The sequence below is a fragment of the Chelonoidis abingdonii genome, chromosome 1 (assembly GCF_003597395.2).
Source record: "Chelonoidis abingdonii isolate Lonesome George chromosome 1, CheloAbing_2.0, whole genome shotgun sequence".
Classification (NCBI taxonomy): domain Eukaryota; kingdom Metazoa; phylum Chordata; order Testudines; family Testudinidae; genus Chelonoidis; species Chelonoidis abingdonii.
In genome coordinates this window covers 128,692,883-128,713,539 of record NC_133769.1, presented here as the reverse complement: position 1 = coordinate 128,713,539, position 20,657 = coordinate 128,692,883, and the positions used below count along the sequence as shown (strand labels likewise).

General features: G+C 40.1%; 1 protein-coding gene across 1 annotated transcript in view; it reads right to left on the bottom strand.

Annotated features, from left to right (window-relative positions):
• RASSF8 (Ras association domain family member 8) overlaps positions 1–20,657 on the bottom strand; it is a 146,115-nt gene that overhangs the window by 23,368 nt on the left and 102,090 nt on the right. Inside the window, exon 2 of the mRNA XM_032767266.2 lies at positions 24–226. Within this exon, the coding sequence (XP_032623157.1) occupies positions 24–141 (118 nt within the window). The 5' untranslated portion in view covers positions 142–226. The remainder of the gene's footprint in view (positions 1–23; positions 227–20,657) is intronic.

Below are 20,657 nucleotides of genomic sequence, written 5' to 3'. Positions count from 1 at the left end.
ATCCAAGTAACCCTTTTCCATACCTATAGCCTGAGCCAGGGCTATCACCACCTCCTGGCAAGTTGTGACTTCAGTAACCCCACAAACGATTCTCTGGACTCCATCCACCCATACTTTGAGCTCCATGGTGCACCAGATCATCCAAGAGCCATGAATGCAGTCATCAGGATGTCAAGTCATATTTACAGCTACACCAAAGATGAAGAGGGTGACTTCTAGTCATCAGCTGGAAAAGAAAATAATTCTGCCTTTTAGTGTAAGGCACTGACAACTTATATTACAAACAAACAATAATTTACTTAACATTTATGGGGTTAGGGGTGGGGGAAGCCTACTTCAATGTCAAACATTTTAAACCGAGTTAGGTTTTGTAACATGGAAAGAGATGCAATTTTTATTTTTAAATGAATTCATTTCGAGGGCATTTCTGCATTCTCTTTTAGGGCTGGAAACCCTAGCACAGCAGCACTGTGGTAGGTCTCAAGAACAGGAAAATGAAACTGATAATTCCTGTTCAAGATGAGAAAATTTCATCACATACCAAATAAAAATAAAAAAAACTAGCAGAAATAAAGGAGAGTAAACCCCATTTTAAAAATTCATATGGTTTTAATAACCTGCAGTTTTACTAACAGTTTTTTTTTAAAATATGATTTTAATTTTACCAGTGTCTCTTTACTCGCTCTCCTCTTTTCCCCCAGTTACAACAATTTACTCTAAAGTAATAGTTTAAGGTTTCATACAAGTTTTTTGCCTACCATATAGTACTTGGCAAGTATTTACAAACAGAACGCTCAACATTTTGAGAAATGGGCAGAAAATAATTCCTAAAATAAAAGTGAGAAAAATAAATAAAAATCCTGAACCTTTCACATATATTGCATTGAATATATTACCAAAACAGAGACAAATTGCACCAATCTGCAGCTGGCATAATTTGGTGCATCTCCATTGCCTTCAGTGAAAATATGCCAGGTTACTCTAGCTGAAGAACTGGCTCATTGCATTCTATCACCACCACATCCAACATTAAAAACAAAACTTCAAAAGCGGGGGGAAAACAAAAAAGATACTCTTCTTCAATTTTAAAATTTAATTTTGAGTAGACAGAAATGCAATATAAAATTTATTCCCAAATTCATCACTATGCTAGTATTGGAAAGAATGGAACTGAAGTACAGGAACAGCAGACAAAAAGTTGGGAGAACTAATTTGTGAGCACCTCATAAAAACAGTTTGTTCCTTGCCCATTCCTTGTGATCGGCTGCCAGTATAGACCTACTCCTCATTAACAGCAGTCGAACCATGCAAAGGTTGTCAGCTTTAGTTTCAAACTACAGCTCTGAATAAATGTGGTTTTGCAACAGTTCAGCTTTCCAAGGTTGTGAGTGTGAGAGAGAGAGAGCTGAAACAAATCTGCCTGGATTATGTCCCACAAAAAAGTTAGCTTCTTGCCAGGACAGTGAAGACGTTGAATTTTAAAGACTTCAAAGTAAACTCCAGGGAAACATTACCTAGATGGCTTAAGATATGATACTAGTGATGTTGGTTTGCCTTCTAAATCATAAATGACCGCTGAATTATATAACAGATGGAGAAAAATAAACCAAGTTAATTCGGCAAAGGAAACTGAAATATTTGTGTAATCCCACATGGATAAAGGGTGATCAAACAAGAGAAGATGTTTTTAAAGTATCAAGAAAGGGGACAAAGAAGAGAGACCTGAAAGTTACTTAGAGGAGATTAGCAAAAGAAAAAGAGGGCTTGGTTGCACAAAACAGCTGGAATTTGATGATGCTGATGGATTCAGTGCAATTGTGCTTGCAGGCAGAAAGAACTTAAAGTAACTGCTAAATAGTTCCCATTTTACAAATTGTAAACTGAATTGCATTATTCTTAGGATGCAAACATTTATCAGCTTCTATATGTAACAAAATAGTTATAATATAGAAGTGATTATTCAGTTTTAAACCCAGTACCTTGTTTGTTACAACTGGCAGGTATCTGAAGTGCTGTTCAGGAGGCATTCTGATTCTCATTAGGGAAGGTGTGACTCAGGGTATGTCTGCACTACGGGATTATTCCGATTTTACATAAACCGGTTTTGTAAAACAGATTGTATAAAGTCGAGTGCATGCAGCCACATTAAGCACATTAATTCGGTGGTGTGTGTCCATGTACCGACGCTAGCGTCGATTTCTGGAGCGGGTAGCTATCCTGTGGCTATCCCATAGTTCCCGCAGTCTCCCTCGCCCATTGGAATTCTGGGTTGAGATTCCAATGCATGATGGGGCAAAAATAGTGTTGCGGGTGAGTCTGGGTAAATGTCGTCACTCATTCCTTCCTCCGTGAAAGCAATGGCAGACAATCATTTCGGGCCCTTTTTCCCTGGGATTGCCCTCGCAGACGCCATAGCATGGCAACCATGAGCTCGTTTTGCCTTTTGTCACTGTCACCATATGTGTACTGGATGCCGCTGACAGAGGCGGTACTGCAGCGCTACAAAGCAGCATTCATTTGCCTTCGCAAGATAGCAGAGACGGTTATCAGTTGTTCTGTACCGTCTGCCATGCCATTGTAAATTGGCGACGAGATGATGGTTATCAGTCGTTCTGTACTGTCTGCTGCTGTCATGGGTGCTCCTGGCTGAGGTCGGCCGGGGGCGCAAAGACAAAAATGGGAATGACGCCCCGGGTCATTCCCTCCTTTATGGTTTATCTAAAATAGAGTCAGTCCTGCATGAATATGGGGCAAGTGTGCTAGAGAACTAGTGTATCAGACAGCACAGCCGCTCCGTATCAATCCCACAGAAATGATGAGCTGCATGCCATTCTATGGGGTGTGCCCCTGCAACAACCCCACTCGTTGCTTCCCGCTCCCCAACCCTCCTGGGCTACTGTTGCAGTGGTCCCCCATTTGTGCGATGAAGTAAATAAGAATGCGAGGAACAAGAAACACTGACTTGTTAGTGAGATAAATGAGGGGGGAGGCAACTGCTATTGATAGTCCAGGCAGTACAGAATCTTTTCTTTAGAAAATGAAAGGAGGGGACTGACTGGAGCTCAGCCCCCAGTTGCTATGATGAAGATGGTTTTCTACTGGAATGACTGGGAGTCTCCACCCTATTTTTCACCTAGGTGCCCCGGCCGATCTCACCTGAGGCAACCAGGAGCACTCACGTGTGATGATGATGATGATGGATAGCCGTCATATTGTACCGTCTTGCCACTGAAGGAGGGGAGGGGAGAGAGGTGTTGCTGCTGTTCATTGCCCAGCACCGTGCCTACCAGCAGCAGTGCCACCAGCACATAGACATAGAAAACAAAGCGGTGACATTAAAGAGTCAAGAAATGATTTTTTTCCCCTTTTTTTCACGGGGGCGGGGGGAAGGGCAGGTAAATTGATGAGCTATACCTTGAACCACCCGAAACAATGTTTACCCTACAGGCATTTGGAGCTCAGACCAATAATGCAAATGCTTTTCGGGGGACCGTGGATAGTGGAGTCCTCAGTCTATCCCTCTCCTCCATGAGTGTCCATTTGGTTCTTTGGCTTTCTGTTCACGCTTGTCACGCAGCACTATGCTGAGTCCCTGCTGTGGCCCTCTGTCTGGAGATTTTTTCAAATGCTTGGCATTTCGTCTTCTGGAATGGAGCTCTGATAGAACAGATTTTGCCTCCCCATTACAGCGATTAGATCCAGTATCTCCCGTACGGTCCATGCTGAAGCTCTTTTTGGATTTGGACTGCATCGCCATCCGTGCTGATCAGAGCTCCACGCTGGGGCAAACAGAAATGAAATTCAAAGTTCGCAGGGCCTTTCCTGTCTACCTACCCAGTGCATCCGAGTTCAGATTGCTGTCCAGAGCCAGTCAACAATGTGCACTGTGGAGATACCGCCCGGAGGCCAACCGTCGATTCGCGGCACACTACCCTAATCTTGATATGGTAATACCGATTTCAAGCGCTACTCCTCTCGTCAGGGAGTAGTACAGAAACCGGTTTTAAAGATCCTTTATATCAATATGACGGGCCTCGTTGTGTGGATGGGTGCAGCGTTAAATCGGTTTTAACGCTGCTAAAAAACGGTATAAACTTGTAGTGTAGACAGGGCCTCAGAGCCAACAAAGGGTCCCTTCGCCCCCCCCCAACATGCAAATAGGGCCTGAACCAGCCCCTACTCAAGTCTGAAGCAGCATCGAGGGACTCAGCTATGAAGTCTGTCCAGCACACACAAACGCAATTGTGTGAAATATGTATTTCAAAAAACAAAAACAAGGACTAGTGAATATTTGATTCCAAACATATAAATAAAAGCAGATCTCAAATATGTTCAACTCTTCAAACTCAAGGTAATATAAGTCAAGCCTCTTAGGAATTCTACTTCATGCATAGTAACATTCTTTTCAGTAAGCATTGTGTAAAATTAATCCACAGCAGAATTTAATGGTTTAAACAAATATACTTCCCACACACAAAATTGTATTTCAAACACAACCTGCACATGGAAGTATTACTAATAAGAATACTGAAATTGCTCATCTGGTTAAGACTACTGCCATATACCAATCAACTAAGGAAGTCTTATTGGCCCATAACGGAATGACTGAAAAGCCTCATAAAAGGTCCCATCAGTCACCTTTAGAATCATAGAATATCAGGGTTGGAAGGGACCTCAGGAGGTCACCTAGTCCAACCCCCTGCTCAAAGCAGGGCTAACTCCCAACTAAATCATCCCAGCCAAGGCTTTGTCAAGTCTGACCTTAAAAACCTCTAAGGAAGGAGGCTCCACCATCTCCCTAGATAACCCATTCCAGTGCTTCATCACTCTCTGAGTGAAAAAGTTTTTCCTAATATCCAACCTAAACTTCCCCCACTGCAACTTGAGACCATTACTCCTTGTTCTGCCATCAGGTACCTTTAATTGTTTATTCTTGGAAAGGCTGTCTTCGCAAATAAACAGACTTCACATTCCAAGTGAAAATGTAAAGAACTTTGCTAATTAATTTTATATACTGCTGAGAGTTGGACAGTTCAGATTTACTGGCAGAAAACAAGCTCTCTCTCTCTCTGTGATAACACAGACGTCAAAGAATCCAACAGCCCTAATTGTTTTTCTGTCTGTCAACATCCAAAGTATTATTTTAATTTAGCAAGACAGCTAGTGCTCCCCCGCCAGTCAACATACCTAATGAACCGTCCTGCATTCAATGTAGCACACTGTTTTGCATTTCCATTTTCTGAATGCCTTTATTTGAAAAAAATCAAAATGATTATTTAGTAGAATATTGCAGTCACTTCCTGTTTCAAAAAAATCAAATGTTCTGAACGATAAAATCTCTTTTGCAGTGGTTCAAGTTAAGGAAAAATACTGACATTTGAAATTTAAAAGGGCCAAATAACCTTACTGGAACAAACAGGAAAAGAAAAGCAAAACAACAAAAGCAGTTTATTGTACGTGCTTCAATCGGCATGGCATCAGTTCCCACACACAAAACCGAATGCATGATCAAAGACATTCATATGTCAAGCTTCTTAACATCTGCCAAACGGAACGCATACATGGACTTCAGACATTATAGTCTGATGTAGTGATTTCATATATATTACATGCTTCAAAATAAAGCTAAACTGATTTCAACCTAATGTAATGTGGAATGAATCTGGATTATAAGACTCCTGTAAACTTTTTATAGTATAATGGTTGAGAAAAGAGAAAAATCTTTTGGCCTTTAATACCATCTCTCTTCCCAAAAGATCCACTCACTTATGAGGCTAGACTACATTTTCTATTACAATTTGTTCCTCCCCTCCCCCGTCTCACACTTATTCAAGTCATTCTTTGTTGCCAGCAAACTCTTAATATTGCTCAATTATTGGTTCTTCTACCTTCTCAGTGAGGTATGTGCTGGTAGCAAAAAAAAATAAAAATAAAAAAATCTATATATTTTTTACATTGGCGTTAGTGCTCAAAATGTGTTGGCACTAGGCAAACACAGAATATAACTCTTGCCTCAGCGGCAGTGCTTTGAAGTGCGAGTGCGGTCGCAGCGCTGGCGCTGGGAGAGAGCTCTCCCAGCGCTGCACGTACTCCACATCCTGATGGGGTTTAGCTCCCAGCACTGGGAGCCGCGCTCCCAGCACTGCGGCACTGTTTACACTGGCGCTTTACAGTGCTGTATCTTGCAGCGCTCAGGGGGGTATTTTTTTCACACCCCTGAGTGAGAAAGTTGCAGTGCTGTAAAGCGCCAGTGTAGCCAAGGCCTTAGACATACCACTGAGCCCCAGTGATTGTCATTTCCATCTACTGCATCAGATCTCAGAGCAGCCCAGAGTTTTGAATTTAAAGCACAAAGATAGGTACCAGCAAATCAAAAAAGTATTCCATACATTAATTGGATCATTTTGGGGAGCTGTAAGCAAATTTATTTTTATACATGTTTGGCTCAGACTCAGGTGAGGACTGCTAGTGAACAGGATCTGAAACGTTCACATCCTGAGTCACCACTTTGAATCTGGCTCAGTTTGGTAGTAACCATCTGATGAGGGATTACTGTTCTGAGAGAAACAAACTGATAGCATCAGTCCACATTCCAGGTGTCCAAATTACAAAACCATTGGCACAACTGGTTTTAATTGACAGTCTAAGTAGAGATCAAGGATTGAATGGGCATGGAAAGTAAATATCTCATCTTTGTATGTCAGCCCTGCAGACCTGGGATGGGGTGTGCTGCTGTTGTAACAGAGAAGCTTATACTGATGCTATCTGGGTTTCAGCTGTTTAGTGGACAGAAGATGTCCCTCTCCAGAGGTATCAATCTAAACCTTTCTTCCAGCGCTAACTATACAACTACCCAACCAATCATACACACACACTTGATATCAATTCCAGCATGAGTCATTCCATGTCAAGTCAACAGATAAATTCACTACATTGTGGTGACCTCCTGGGCCCCTAAAATCTCACTTCCTTTGTTCTATATGGAGAATTTACTGAACCTATGTAGCAAATGCAACGCTACTGAAAAATAGCAACTTTCAATGGAGGTAACTTCTGGAAGGGCTTATGCACATGGTCCATATTTATACGATTTAATGTGATTTGGAAAAGAATGGTTTGGTATTAAAAAAGCTGAGTCTAGGGAACTAATTCTATTGCGGCACAAAAAGATTTATAAGACACTTGAACTACAATGCATGCAAATTGCTTCAAAAATTCCCATCATGCCACAAGTACATCCCGAGTTTATCCCTCCAAATATCCTCAATTCATAATGGTGTTTCTTCCCATTACTGTATGGGAGCAGTTTATTTTCTTAATGGGCTTCACAAAACATTAGTCAAGGCAGACAATTCCTGTTTGTTCACAGTTCACAATATCCCCTGTACATGTTGTCTGCAATTGCTTAAGACCTTGTCAGGAATTTGAGCGAAGACATTTGCCCACAATAATTGCCTGCATTTAGACCAAAGCACTAATGAAATAACCAACTCAATTTCAACAATAAGTAGTTTAATCCTTGCTTCTGTGAAGCTAAGTCAATTCTTTACTGTCCATTCAGGAACACATGCAGTACCTGCCAAGTTCTTTATTTCTAGACAGCAGTTTTCAGTCAAGAGGAAAAAGAGCATCTGAAAAAAATTAACAGGTGGAAAAAATGTTTCCATCCTCTGACATGAAAGATTAATGCAAATTGATGAAGCTTAAAAAAGCCACACAACCCCTAACCACACCTCCCCTACTTCTTAGGCTGAGGCCCAAACATAAGAAAATGTCACCCTCAACCACTAAATTTTTTGAGAAAGTTACAGGTGTGGAATGAACTGATATCTCAACCTTAAATCTTTCCCTGAAGATATCTAAAAAAAAAAAAAAAAAAGGCCTTACAAAGTTTATTTTTTAAAAGGAATTGGCTTAGAAGTTTTAAAGTCAATTAAGTATATGGTTTACTGCACACATGACTATTAAAAAAAAGGAGAAATTATCTCAATGCAAATAAATAAATGAAGTTAATGAAACAAATAAAGCAAGGCATTTACAGCTCAACCAGCATACCATGGATTTTAAAATGGTGACAGACTCTTGACTATTTTCTTCAGTGTTAGGTGGTCACATCATTCCCTAAATAGATAATTGTCTAAGAAATCCAAAATTACCAACTCAGAAGCTCTTAAGGGAAAAGGGCCTCAGGGTATGCCTGTATAACAGGGCAAACCAGGACATAATTTAATTTCCACAAGCATGTTTTTAAAACAAACTAACCTGAAACAACATCAGTTAAATAAAGTGACTAGGCAGGGAGGAGAGAAGGGAAAAAGTTCCCTTTCTAAATTCAGTTTTGTTGGCTGCACTTACTTTCACAATTCCTCCAGGACAAAAACAACAAACTTCTCTGTGCTTTTCCATTCCCTATTTATAAGGGTCACCTGTGTTAATTAAGTATTTCACATCTCTAGGCAATTGTTAAGATTTTTTTAAAAATTGAGTTTTTTCATCAAGACAGATTTTCAAGCAGGAAAAAAAGTTATGATATAGGGCAATAGGTTAGATACTCCTAGGTACTCCAACTCCATGCTGGGAGATATGGAGTTAGTTCCACTAGTCCGAGATGAGAGCTCATAAAATACTCCTTTGCGAAATTGCCAAGAACCTTCCATCAACTGCTAGAGAGGCAGAGCCTGGCTGCTCCACTCTCCAGCTCCCAGAGTGAGGGGATAGGCTGATGGTCACTCCACCATTCTGCCTCTCTAAACTCAGAACTTTGACAAGATCCTCCCTAGTGGGCAGCCAGAAGAGCTGTCATTTCAATTTTGCCCATTGGGGGGGGGGGGGGGGGGGAATCAAAAGTTTACAGCAAAATTGCATTTCTGGAGGAAAAACGAGTTTTGCAAAGGGCATTTTATTATAGAAAAACATTTAGATGAAAATATTTTGTGACCTACTATGTTCTTCATTTCAACTGTGTACCCCCCTCACTGAGTCTATCCAGTGTCCTTCTTTCTCTGCTGCATCAGCCACAAGCCAGTCATCTTCATTTTAAGGCCCTTCACTCCATATCCTGGGACGTGCCGCATTCTTTGAAGATATGCTGATGATAGTGAATATGATGTACTGGAATAATGCTTTCGCAAAGGCTCTTGTACGGTTCACTTACAAAGCTATATCTAGCTGATTGTTTCATACCTATTTGTATGCATGTATCACCCTTGTTCTGAAGCAGAATATGAAGTAACTCTGAGGTCCTTATGTAATTAGGCGAAGTATGGCCAAAGGTGATTAGAGTCTTTGATGGCTGCTATTGACTAGGATACTTGGTTGTAGAATGGTTTATTGACCTGCAAGCTTCCTGTGTACGTATGGCCGCCCGGGTAAATGAAATGGGGTTCTCACAAGGACAGTGACCAGTGTCACCCAATACTGAATCCATCTAAATTCGGTATGTTTCCATTTAGCAGGTAGTAGTTAGACTTAAGGTCAAGGGCACATCTGATCCTCTGTTGACCTCCTGCCACACGCAGGCCCGCAAATCCTCCAAACCCTCCACTCCCACACCACCCTTACCTATGTTCTGGCGCACTGAACGTCATCAATCCATGGTTTAAAGACTTCAGGTGGCAGAGAATCTGCCAACAAGTGACCTGTCCCCCATGCGCAGAGAAAGCGAAACACCCAGGCCTCTGCCATCTGCCTGGAGAAAATTCTTCCCTGACCCAAAATGGCGCTCAGCAAACTGCAGCATGTGGCACGACTCACCAGCCAGACACTCAGGAAAGAATTCCTCTCGTAGAACTCAGACCCACCCATCTACATCCCATCACGAGACATAGCTATTACTGCTAATGGTCAAGATCATTAATGCCAAATTAGGCATCCATTATACCATCCCTCTAACTTTCAGTTAGTCTTGCCGAATGTCTTTGACCTACGTCTCTTGGACGGGTGCCAGCATCTAAATTCAGATGCCTGTTTATTCCATGTTCTTGGTACACATTGGTACTTAGAGCTTACATATTCCTCTCCCTCTCTGCGTTTTATCCTTGATATATTTATACTGAGCCAATCAATCTCCCTCAGCTGCTTTTTGGTAGCGACAACAAGCCACTCTTGAGTTCGCTCTTCGTAAGACAGGTTTTCATTCCACAGCATATCCTAGTAGCCTTCTCTCGTACCTGTTTCCCAGTAGAATTCATCCGTCTAAACCCGGGAGACCAGAACTGCACACAGTATTACAGATGAGGTCTCACCAGTGCCTTGTATAATGGTACTAACACCTCCCTATCTCTACTGGAAACACCTCGTCTAATGCATCCCAAGACTGCATTAGCTTTTTTCACGGCCATATCACATTGGCGGCTCATAGTCACCTGTGATCAACCAATACTCCGAGGCCCTTCTCCTCTTGTTACTTCTAACTGATGAGTCTCCAGCTTATAACAAAAATTCTTGTTATTAATCCCTAAATGCAAGCCTTGCACTTTTCACTATTAAATTACATCCTATTACTATTACTCCAATTTACAAGGTCATCCAGACCTTCCTGCACGATATCTCAGTCCTTCACTGTATTGGCAATACCTCCCAGCTTTGGGGACCCAAAGAGACAAAAGATTCCCGTCTTCTGCCAAAGCTATAAAAGGGGGTGGAGCAGGACAAAAGGCGGCCAGCCATGAGAAAGCCCTGCTTTCCACCTAAGATTTCTGCTGGAACTAACAAGGACTGTACCAGGGAAAAGGATTGGGCCCAGACTAGGAAGGAGTCTAGTCTGTGAAAGAAGCTTATTGGAACATCTTTGAGGGTGAGATATTACCAGTAATCAGTTTCCTAATGTATTAGGGCTTAGACTTGTGTGTTTTTGCTTTATGTTGCTTGGTGACTTACTTTGTTCTGTCTGTTACTACTTGAAACCACTTAAATCCTACTTTTTATACTTAATAAAATCACTTATTAATGAACCCAGAGTAAGTGATTAATACCTGGGGGAGCAAACAGCTGTGCATTTCTCTCTATCAGTGTTACAGAGGGTGGACAATTTTTGAGTTTACCCTGTATAATCTTTATACAGAGTAAACACAGATTTATTTGGGGTTTGGATTCCATTGGGAACTGGGTGTCTGGGTGCTGGAGAGGTAACTTGTTGAGTTGTTTTCAGTTAAGTCTGCAGCTTTGGGGGCATGGACCAGACCCTGGGTCCATGTTGCAGCAGGCTAGCATGTCTGGTTCAACAAGGCAGGGTCCTGGAAGCCCCAAGCTGGCAGGGAAAATGGGCTCAGAGGTAATTTCAGCACATCAGGTGGCAGTCCCTAGGGGGTTTCTGTGACCAAACATGTCACATGCCCCACCCACTTATATCGCCTCTGTTCTCCAGATATTGTCCCCCCATCTCTGCTCTGCCAGCAATGCCAGCTTTCATCACGCATATGTTAATTTGAACTGGCACCATTGCATTCTCTCCTGCTGCCTCTTACACATGGGAGGAACTGCAGCTAAGCCACCTTACTGTCCTCCTTCAAATCCCTCCTTAACATGCTCATCTGATGCAATGCCTACAAAAACCTCAACACTATTTGGGCAGCCGGTGTGCTAGGACCACTGCTTTTCATGCTGACCAGTTTTGCCTCTCCTTGTACAACCCCTCTCTGTCTGTTGGATCCAACTGTCTCTAACATTATACTTGGATTGTAAACTTAGGGCAAGGACAATCATTATTATGTGTTTGTACAGTACCTAGCATAATGGGGCCCTGGCCCATGACTGAGGCCCCAGGGACTACCAAAATACAAACAACCAACCACCACCACCGATAATGATAATATGGAGCAAATATAATATAATGATAATGAGCAAAAACAATGATAATATGGAACAAAACTATTTTGCATAAAAAGTAAATTGTGCACATATGGTATCCCATGTGCAAGTTCTTTGAGAAAGTTACTATCATTTAGAAATGGTCATTTTCTGAATAGATGCAATTGCATGGGTTTAGTGATTTGATCAATCTGAAGCTAGGGAACTGAAAAGTTTGGATTCCAAGGCAGCCTATCACTGGTCATGGGAAGAGCGTGTAAACCCTTCGTGAAACCCACACAAGGCTTTCTCAGCACTCTGCTCCCTCCAATGTATGTGCTGATTTAGTAGAGAGCAGTCCTTCTAGCTGTTTTGTTAAAGGAGTTAAAAAATTAAGCTAGTTCACCTATATTTTGGAAGGAAAGATTAAGTCCCAGCTCTCAAAGGAGAGCTCTTTTCCTGCCTTGAAGCCCATAGCGGCGATTCAAATAATCATTAATGTGTTTTCACCATGACTGGAATTGACATGTAACTCTTTTAGGCAAGCTGGACTGCTTGAACTTCAACCTGAAACACTAACATCATTGCCCAGGGAATTGTTCAGCATTTTAAAAACCTCAACATGGGCAATGCAATGCAGTTAGTAGTACTCTGTTTTCATTTTTCTTAAAGAAGGAAAAAAAACATACAAATAAAAAGAATTCACTGCTGCACACAAATTGGAAGGAAGTATACACAAAGACTCAGAGCTCTTGTTTTCCCTCCCAGAGAACCTCTGCTGGAGGATACAGAAGTTCTGTGGCAAGGGAAGTTGTTTTTGGTATGGGAATTATACCCTATGTAGGTGGTCAAGATTGTCCTCTCCCCACCCAATGGAAGGATAAGAAAGAAATTCCATGCATGGAAACAGCTGAGTTTCCCCTCCCCTAAATAGGAGTAACCCACAGAAGAAAAAGACCCTTAATTAAAAAACAAAACAAAACAAGTCGAGGTTGAAGTCTAATTTGTCCATTCATTTACAGTTGTTTCACTTAGTGAAATTGACTAGTGACATCCTAGTTGCAACACAAAACAGGTAGGGTCAGCGGGTTTAAATTAGAAACAATTCAGAAGAATTTAATTTGATAATGCATTTTATTTGTTGTATTGTTTTTAAACTGCATATTCATAAAGATCTAACAATGTTATCGTGAAGTCATAACTGAAGTTTATGATTTCACAAAGTTAAAATTCTCAGATGGCAGCATAAGGCCACATTCAAAAGCTTCAATATATTTTAGGTCTCTTCACAGACATATAAAAGCTAGAGAGAACAGTATCACTTTATCTGAATTCCAGTGCTGGCTGGGCCTGTGGTCATATTGTTTCCATGTGCAAACACCATGTGGTATATCCTGCACTTTGCTGACAACCAGCAATCTAATACCAGTCTTCTGAATCCTAAACAAACAATACCATAATCTACTGTCAGTCACACAATAACCGCTGCACTCTGTCAAAACATACATTAAAAGATAAATGCTCAAAGAAAACCTGTAGGAAAAAAAGCACAGCTTCTAGTCCAGCCTCTTTTCTAATGTGTCTCTCCATATGCTGTAACCCTTTGAATTTTGATGTTATGGTTGCAGATGCATACAGAAGTATGAGGTTCTAAACTCTGTACTGAAAGCTAAGAATTCCACCCCCCCCACCTTCTTTCTAGCCAAAATTAATTTAGATTAATAAGAACATAAGAATGGCCATACTGGGTCAGACTAAAGGTCCATCTAGCCCGGTATCCTGTCTACTGACAAGTGGACCAAATGCCAGGTGTCCCAAGGGAGTGAACCTAACAGGTAATGATCAAGTGATTCTCTCTCGCCATCCATACCACCCTCTGAAAACACGAGTCTAGGGACACTATTCCTTACCCATCCTGGCTAATAGCCATAATGGACTTAACCTCCTTAATTCATCTAGTTTTCTCTTTTAAACCCTGTTTATAGTCCTAGCCTTCACAATCTCCTCAGGCATAGAGTTCACAGGTTGACGGTGTGCTGTGGAAGAGCTCTCTTTTCCTTTGTTTTAAACCGGCTGCTAATTAATTTCATTGTGGGGCCCCTATTTCTTATAATATGGGAAAATAATAACTTTCCTTATTCACTTTCTCCAGCAAACTTCCACGATTTTATATACTCTTAGCATACCCCCTTAGTCTCCTCTTTCCACCAGCTGAAAAGCCTAGTCTTCTTATCTCTCCATCATATGGGAAATCCAAACCCTACTCATTTTAGTGTGCTCCTTCTCTGGACCTTTTTAATGCCAGTATATCTTTTTTGAAGACAAGGAGAACCATCTGCTAAGCAGTAATTCAAGAGTGGGAGTATATCGATTATATACAGGGAAGTAAGATAATCAGGTCATGAGTATTCGCATCCTTTCTGAATGATTTCCTAACATCCGCTTGTTGGCTTTTTTGACTGCCACTGCACACCTGCGTTGAATATGTCTTCAAGAACTATTCACGATGAACAAGATCGTTTCTCCTTGATATAACTGAGCTAAATGTAGCCCATCGTATGTATGTTAGTTGGGGTTATTTTTTCCAATGTGCATTACTTTACATTTATCCACTGAAATTTCTTTTGCCATTTTGTTGTATAACTATCTTGAGCAGTTTATGTACATCATCTGCAAACTTTGCGCAATCTCACTGTCTACCCCCCTGTCCCCAGAAGTATCATATTGAATAAGTAGAATAGTTGGTCCTAGATGACCTTGGGAACCCACTAATTCCCTTCTATTCTGAAACTGACCATTTATTCCTTATCTCTTTGTTCCCTGTCTTTTAAATCATTTTTTAGCCATGAAAGGATTTCCCTCTTATCCCTACGATCAACTTAATTTTTACATAGAGCTTTGGTGAGGACCTTGTCAAGGCTTTTCTTGGAAATGTCAAATACACTATGTCTCACTAGGAATCCCCTTGTCAGTTTGTTGATCCCTTCAAAGACTCTATAGATTAGTAAGACTATGATTTCCTTGTACAGGAAACCGATGTTGAACTTTCTCAAATTATGTCTTCAATGCTGACAATTTTTTATCCTTTACTGTATTGTTTCAGCTAATTGATCTGTGTACTGATGTTTATGATCCTTACCGTCAGCTGTAATGCAGGATACTTATGAGACCTTTAAAATATATGGGAATTACATAGTTATCGTTTCCATGTCTCTATTGGTACAGAAGCTTCTGATTTATATATGGGCTAGTTCATACTCTAAACTTAATAGTTTTGCTAGTTTCACATTTAGTTCTTTCAGAACGCTTGGGTGTAATGCTCATTTGGTCCTGGTGACTTGTTACTGGTTAAGTTTATATTAATTCCAATTACCTCTCTCTAGTGTATCACTTCAATCTGTGACAATTCCGCTCAATTTGAACACTACAAAGGACAGCTCAGGTTGGAAACTCCCTAAGTATCCCTCAGCCCCTGAAGAACTGAAGCAAAGATTCATTAGTTTCTCTGCAATGCTTTACCTCTTAAAGTGCTCCTTTGTATCTCAAACATCCAGGGGTCCCACCTGGTTGTTTTAGCAGGCTTTCCTGCTTCTTGTGCACTTAAACATTGTATTAACCTTTGGAGTTTTTGGCTAGCTGTTTTTCAAAATCCGTTTTGGCTTTTCTTATTACATATTTAAGACTTATTTGGTAGTGTTTATGCTCCTTTTATTTACCGACTAGGGATTTGACTTCCACTTTAAAAAAAGTGTCTTTTTATCTTCACTGCCTTCTTTTAACATGGGGGTTAAGCTACTGTGGCTTCTTTAGTTCTTGTACTGTGTTTTTTTAATGAGTATACATTTAAATTGGCCCTCTATTATTAGTGTCTTTGAAAAAAGTGTCCATGCAGCTTGCATGGGATTTCACTCTAGTCACTGTAATTTTAAATTTCTGTTTAACCTAACCTCTCATGTTGCAAGATCCCCTTTTGAAATTTAATGCTGCACGTGTTGGGCTTGTTTGAGGTGTTCTCCCACACAGGCCATGTAATGTTAGTATAATGACGTCCACTATCTTCCAAGCGGTCCCCTGTACTGGTTACCTCTTGGACCAGCTTCTCACTCCACTCAGGACTAAATTCGAGAATTGCTCTCCCCTTGGTGGGTTCTGTAACAGCTTGCTCAAGAAGCAGTATTTAAAAGCACTGAGAAATTTTGTCTCTGCATTTCATCCTGAGGTGACATTTACCCAGTCAATATGGGGATAATTGAAATCCCACACTATTATTGAGTTCTTTATTTTGATAGCCTCTCTAATCTCCCTTAGCATTTCATCGTCGCTACCACTGTCCTGGTCATGTGGTCAATAATTGATCCCTACTGTTATATTCTTATTAGAGCATGGAATTACTATCCATAGAGATTCTATGGAACATTTAATATTTACTTCATTTGATTCTACATTTTTCATATATAGTGCCACTCCCCCCACCCCGCACACGACCTGTTCTGTCCTTTCGATATATTTTGTGCCCTGGAATGATTGTGTCCCATTGATTGTCCCCACTCCACAAGGTTTCTGTGATGCCTATTATATCAATATCCTCCTTTATCACAAGGCACTCTAGTTCACCTATCTTATTATTTAGACTTCTAGCATTTGTGTACAAGCACTTTAAAAACTTGTCCCTGTTTATTTGTCTGCCCTTTTCTGATGTGTCGGATTCTTTTTCATGTGAATGTTTGTCTGGTCTGGCCCATACTTTATCCTCTTCCATCCTCTCCTCCTGACTAAAATTTAGAGATTCTCTATCAGTATGCTCTCCTATAAGAGAAGTCTCTGTCCTAGTCACGTACTCCTCTGAAGCAATCTGTTTTCCCTCATCTCTTAGTTTAAATGCAGTCCTTTAGCGACTAGTAAGTATCTAGGCTCTTGAATTGCTCAACCGAATTTCAGCATAGATACAAATACTAATGTAACTTCCTGTATTTACACCAGAGTATTATAAAATGATTAGTATTTGTCATGGCACCTGATAATATAAAAACTGACAAATCATTCTGTAGCACTGTAGGACTAAGTTTTTAAGTCAGGAACTTTCCTCTTACATCTTTCAGGAATAGATCGTTATTATTCATTTGACTAAGCCAAAAAAAGACTTGGAAAACCTGGGTTCATGTCCTTGCTCCACCTCCGTGCCCTCCTGAGTGATTTAGGGTAAGTCACTAAGTCTCTCTGTGCCTTAGTTTCCCCATCTCTAAAATGGGGATAATAGCACTCTCCTACCTCCCAGGGGTGTTACTAGGATACAAGTATTAAACATTGTGAGACACTGGGATTACAATGTAATAAGGACCATATTAGTAGGTAGATAAATGAAAGCAGTTAAAATGGATCCTAGGAACACTAATTTTTACATATATTTTTAAAACCATTCCAAAGAGAAAAGGGATTCAGAGTTTAAATAGCATACAAGTATCACAAGCAACTTTTAGGAATGCTAAAAAGAAACCAGATATATACCAGGTATTGAAGTTTAAAATCAAGCACTAAGCCTCACTTATTTTGAGAACTGGTTTAGATTTTCAATCTTTTTGCATATACCAAAAAGAATCAACAGGGATTAGCAAATTTTGAAAAGCCCACACTAAGTAACACGCTCAGAAATTTCACTTTAATCAACTTAGAACACATTCTTGGGAATTTAGTGTCACTTCAACATTCCTATCAACATAAAAACATAACAAAAAACACATTTTAACTAGGTAATTCGATGAACAGACAGTATATTTTACCTGCAGCAATTTTAATCCCTGGTTCAAAAAACATACTGAATTCTCCATTAAGAGTGTATTCCCTCTTGTGAAAATACTCAACCAGAGGGATCTAATGAAAAGTGATCAAGAGGGTCCATCTATGTTATTAAATTTTGACTTTACTAACCAGGTGGCAGCTAGAACAATTAAGCCTTCAGTTCTGTGATACTAACAGACCTCTGATATTGTTAGGATTTATTGCTTTTGCTGCCAGTTTTCTTTGTGATGTTGCAATACTAGAGGAAATGTAGCTCTTGGCACAGAGGTTCAGTACAATGCAATTGGTAGTTTTTGTCCAGACACTACAATATGTTGACTTTTTTTAAAATGGCCTGCCAGAGGTCAAGCTGCCCTTCGTGTACTTTGCTCAGCGACGGGACTCTGGCTTGAAACCCAACCTTAAAAATCTGATCTAAGGTTAGTTTTAACTTCGAAGTTGTCGTTGTAAAAGTCAAACACAAGAGACGTCTCTTGCTGCAAGAGCAGTGGTAGAAAGTTTAAGAAGTGCTTGTCTTTTCATCAGAGAACTACTAAAGTGCTCTATAAGCCTTTAGACAAATGAAGAAAACTACCACTGAATGAAGTGCTTTACACACTTACCAGAAGAAAAACAGATTCACCTTAAAACTTCTACTCAAGCAGCACAGCATGAACAGATCAACATTAACAAAGTTTATGGACTACGAGGCTTTCTTAACCTAGTTATGTCCTATGGCATTAATGTTAGATCACTGCAAAAACATACTGAGTAAAGCTAAAATTGCACTATTAGCAGAGTTTAACTGGTCATTGTACTTCACTCAGCGAAATACTTAAAAACTGGCTCAATGCAATACCTGAATACAGATTACAGGAAATTTTCTTGAACCAGAGAGATTGCAAAGTCTCTCCACTGTACAACTTGCAGACTTGGTATTCAGTTATCAAAAAAATTAAGTTGAAACTGCACGATTTCAGACAGAACACAGCTTTTCCTGAAAAATGCCACTGAAGGCAACAGGTTGTAACTGCTATACTGTGCAGAGGTGTCAGCTGGCCACCACAAAGTAAAAACTAAAATGGACATAAGAAAAAATGAAACAGTAATTAGAGGGGAAAACCTAATTCAGTTCTAAACAAAAGCTATCAATTTAGCATAAATCACTGCCAAACATATATTTTTATCCCTTATACCCTATGAAATAAGCACCCAATTCCCCTCATCTAACAGGCAAACTTAATCAGCCTAGGCCAAATGTCACCATTCAACCCACACACGTGGGATGAAGTATCTACAGACTCACAAATTCCTAATGAAGTGATCATAATGAAAAATAAACAGAGGAACTGAAAGTAAACACCACAGATTTCTCAAGTTCATCTTAGCTCTTAACAGTAAATTAAGCACCAGAACAATATATTCAAGTTTACAAAGACAAATAAACACATGGCTTAATTTTTAGTTTAAGTTGGTGATGTCTTATATTATACAGTATATGGCAATTTTAGAAAATGGCCTTTAAGAGAGACGACTACCTACTACAGGGGTCGGCAACCTTTCAGAAGTGGTGTGCCGAGTCTTCATTTATTCATTCTAATTTAAGGTTTCGCGTGCCAGTAATACATTAACATTTTTAGAAGGTCTCTTTCTATAAGTCTATAACGAATAACTAAACTATTGTTGTATATAAAGTAAATAAGGTTTTTTAAAATGTTTAAGAAGCTTCATTTAAAATTAAATTAAAATGCAGAGCCCCCTGGACTGGTGGCCAGAACCCGGGCAGTGTGAGTGCCACTGAAAATCAGCTCGTGTGCCGCCTTCGGCACACGTGCCATAGGCTGCCTACCCCTGATCTACTACATCATACACAGTGATGTTTCAAAGATTCCAGAGCACTTTACAAAAATTAATCCATAGGTAATTGAGTAAATGATTATTTTATACCTCCTTAGCTAGGAGCTCTGAGTCAAAGCGTTTAAGTGATTTGCCTAAAGTCAAAGTGAGTTAGGGCTTGTTTACAGAGGAAAGTTACACTAATACAAGGTAAAACATGAATTGGAAGTTTTATTGCTATACTGGTAAAACCCCATTGTGGATACTCAGATTCCATTATGTTACTGCCTTTCCCCAGTTCAGCTTGTCGCTTTGGAAGCGGTTTAAGCTAACTTGGAAAAAGCTAATCTTATTGTGGAATGAGTGTGCCCCACAGGGACTTACGCTGGTATAACTACAATGGCCTAATTATACCTGTATAACTTGTATACATGGGAAAGTTTCACAAGGCTTTAGTGGCACATCCAGCAATAAGGCAAATGCTATTCTGTCATTTTTTTTGCCACTGCTGTCAGGGTTACTTTAAAACAAATACTGTATTACAGTACTACTTCGAGGCCCCAACAAAGATAGACTCTGATTGTGCTGTACGGACATGTGCAATAAGTAACAGTCCCCGCCCTAGAATTCACAATTTAAATAGACTAGATAGAAAATGGATGAGAGGGGAAAACAGAGGCACAAAGAGGTGAAGTGACTTACCTAAGGTCACAGAGCAGAACAATGACACTGTCAAGAATAGAACCCAGGTCCTACTAGCTCCCAGTCTAATCCACTATCTGCTAGGCTATACAGTCTCTCAAGCAAGTAATATCAAGAAGATATTTGCACTGAAAAACTGAAAACAAAAACTTTTTAGGAAAGGTCTGAGTGTTTTATACAATTTATAGCTCATTTCATTGATGGGCCTATTGTCTAAGATTTCTAAATTTTCCAACTGTTCACAATACAGATTCTGCCCCCCCACCATTAGCTAAACCTCCTAGTGCTATGCTTAAGAAATCTATATATCCCCCATCATTAGATGCAAAATTTTACAAGTTAAAATGTTGGTAAAAGAGAAAAGGGATAAGAATTGGGCTACTATGGAAAAATACATTAAAATGGAATCTGCAGCAACACCTAGGGGATCTATACAAAATGCAAGGAGACGTTCCCTTATGTCAATGTCTCTGAACATAACCACAGAATTCAAATCTGTTTGGCTCATTGACAAAGCTTTCAGATTTCCCTAAATCTTCTATTTCTCTTACACGTAC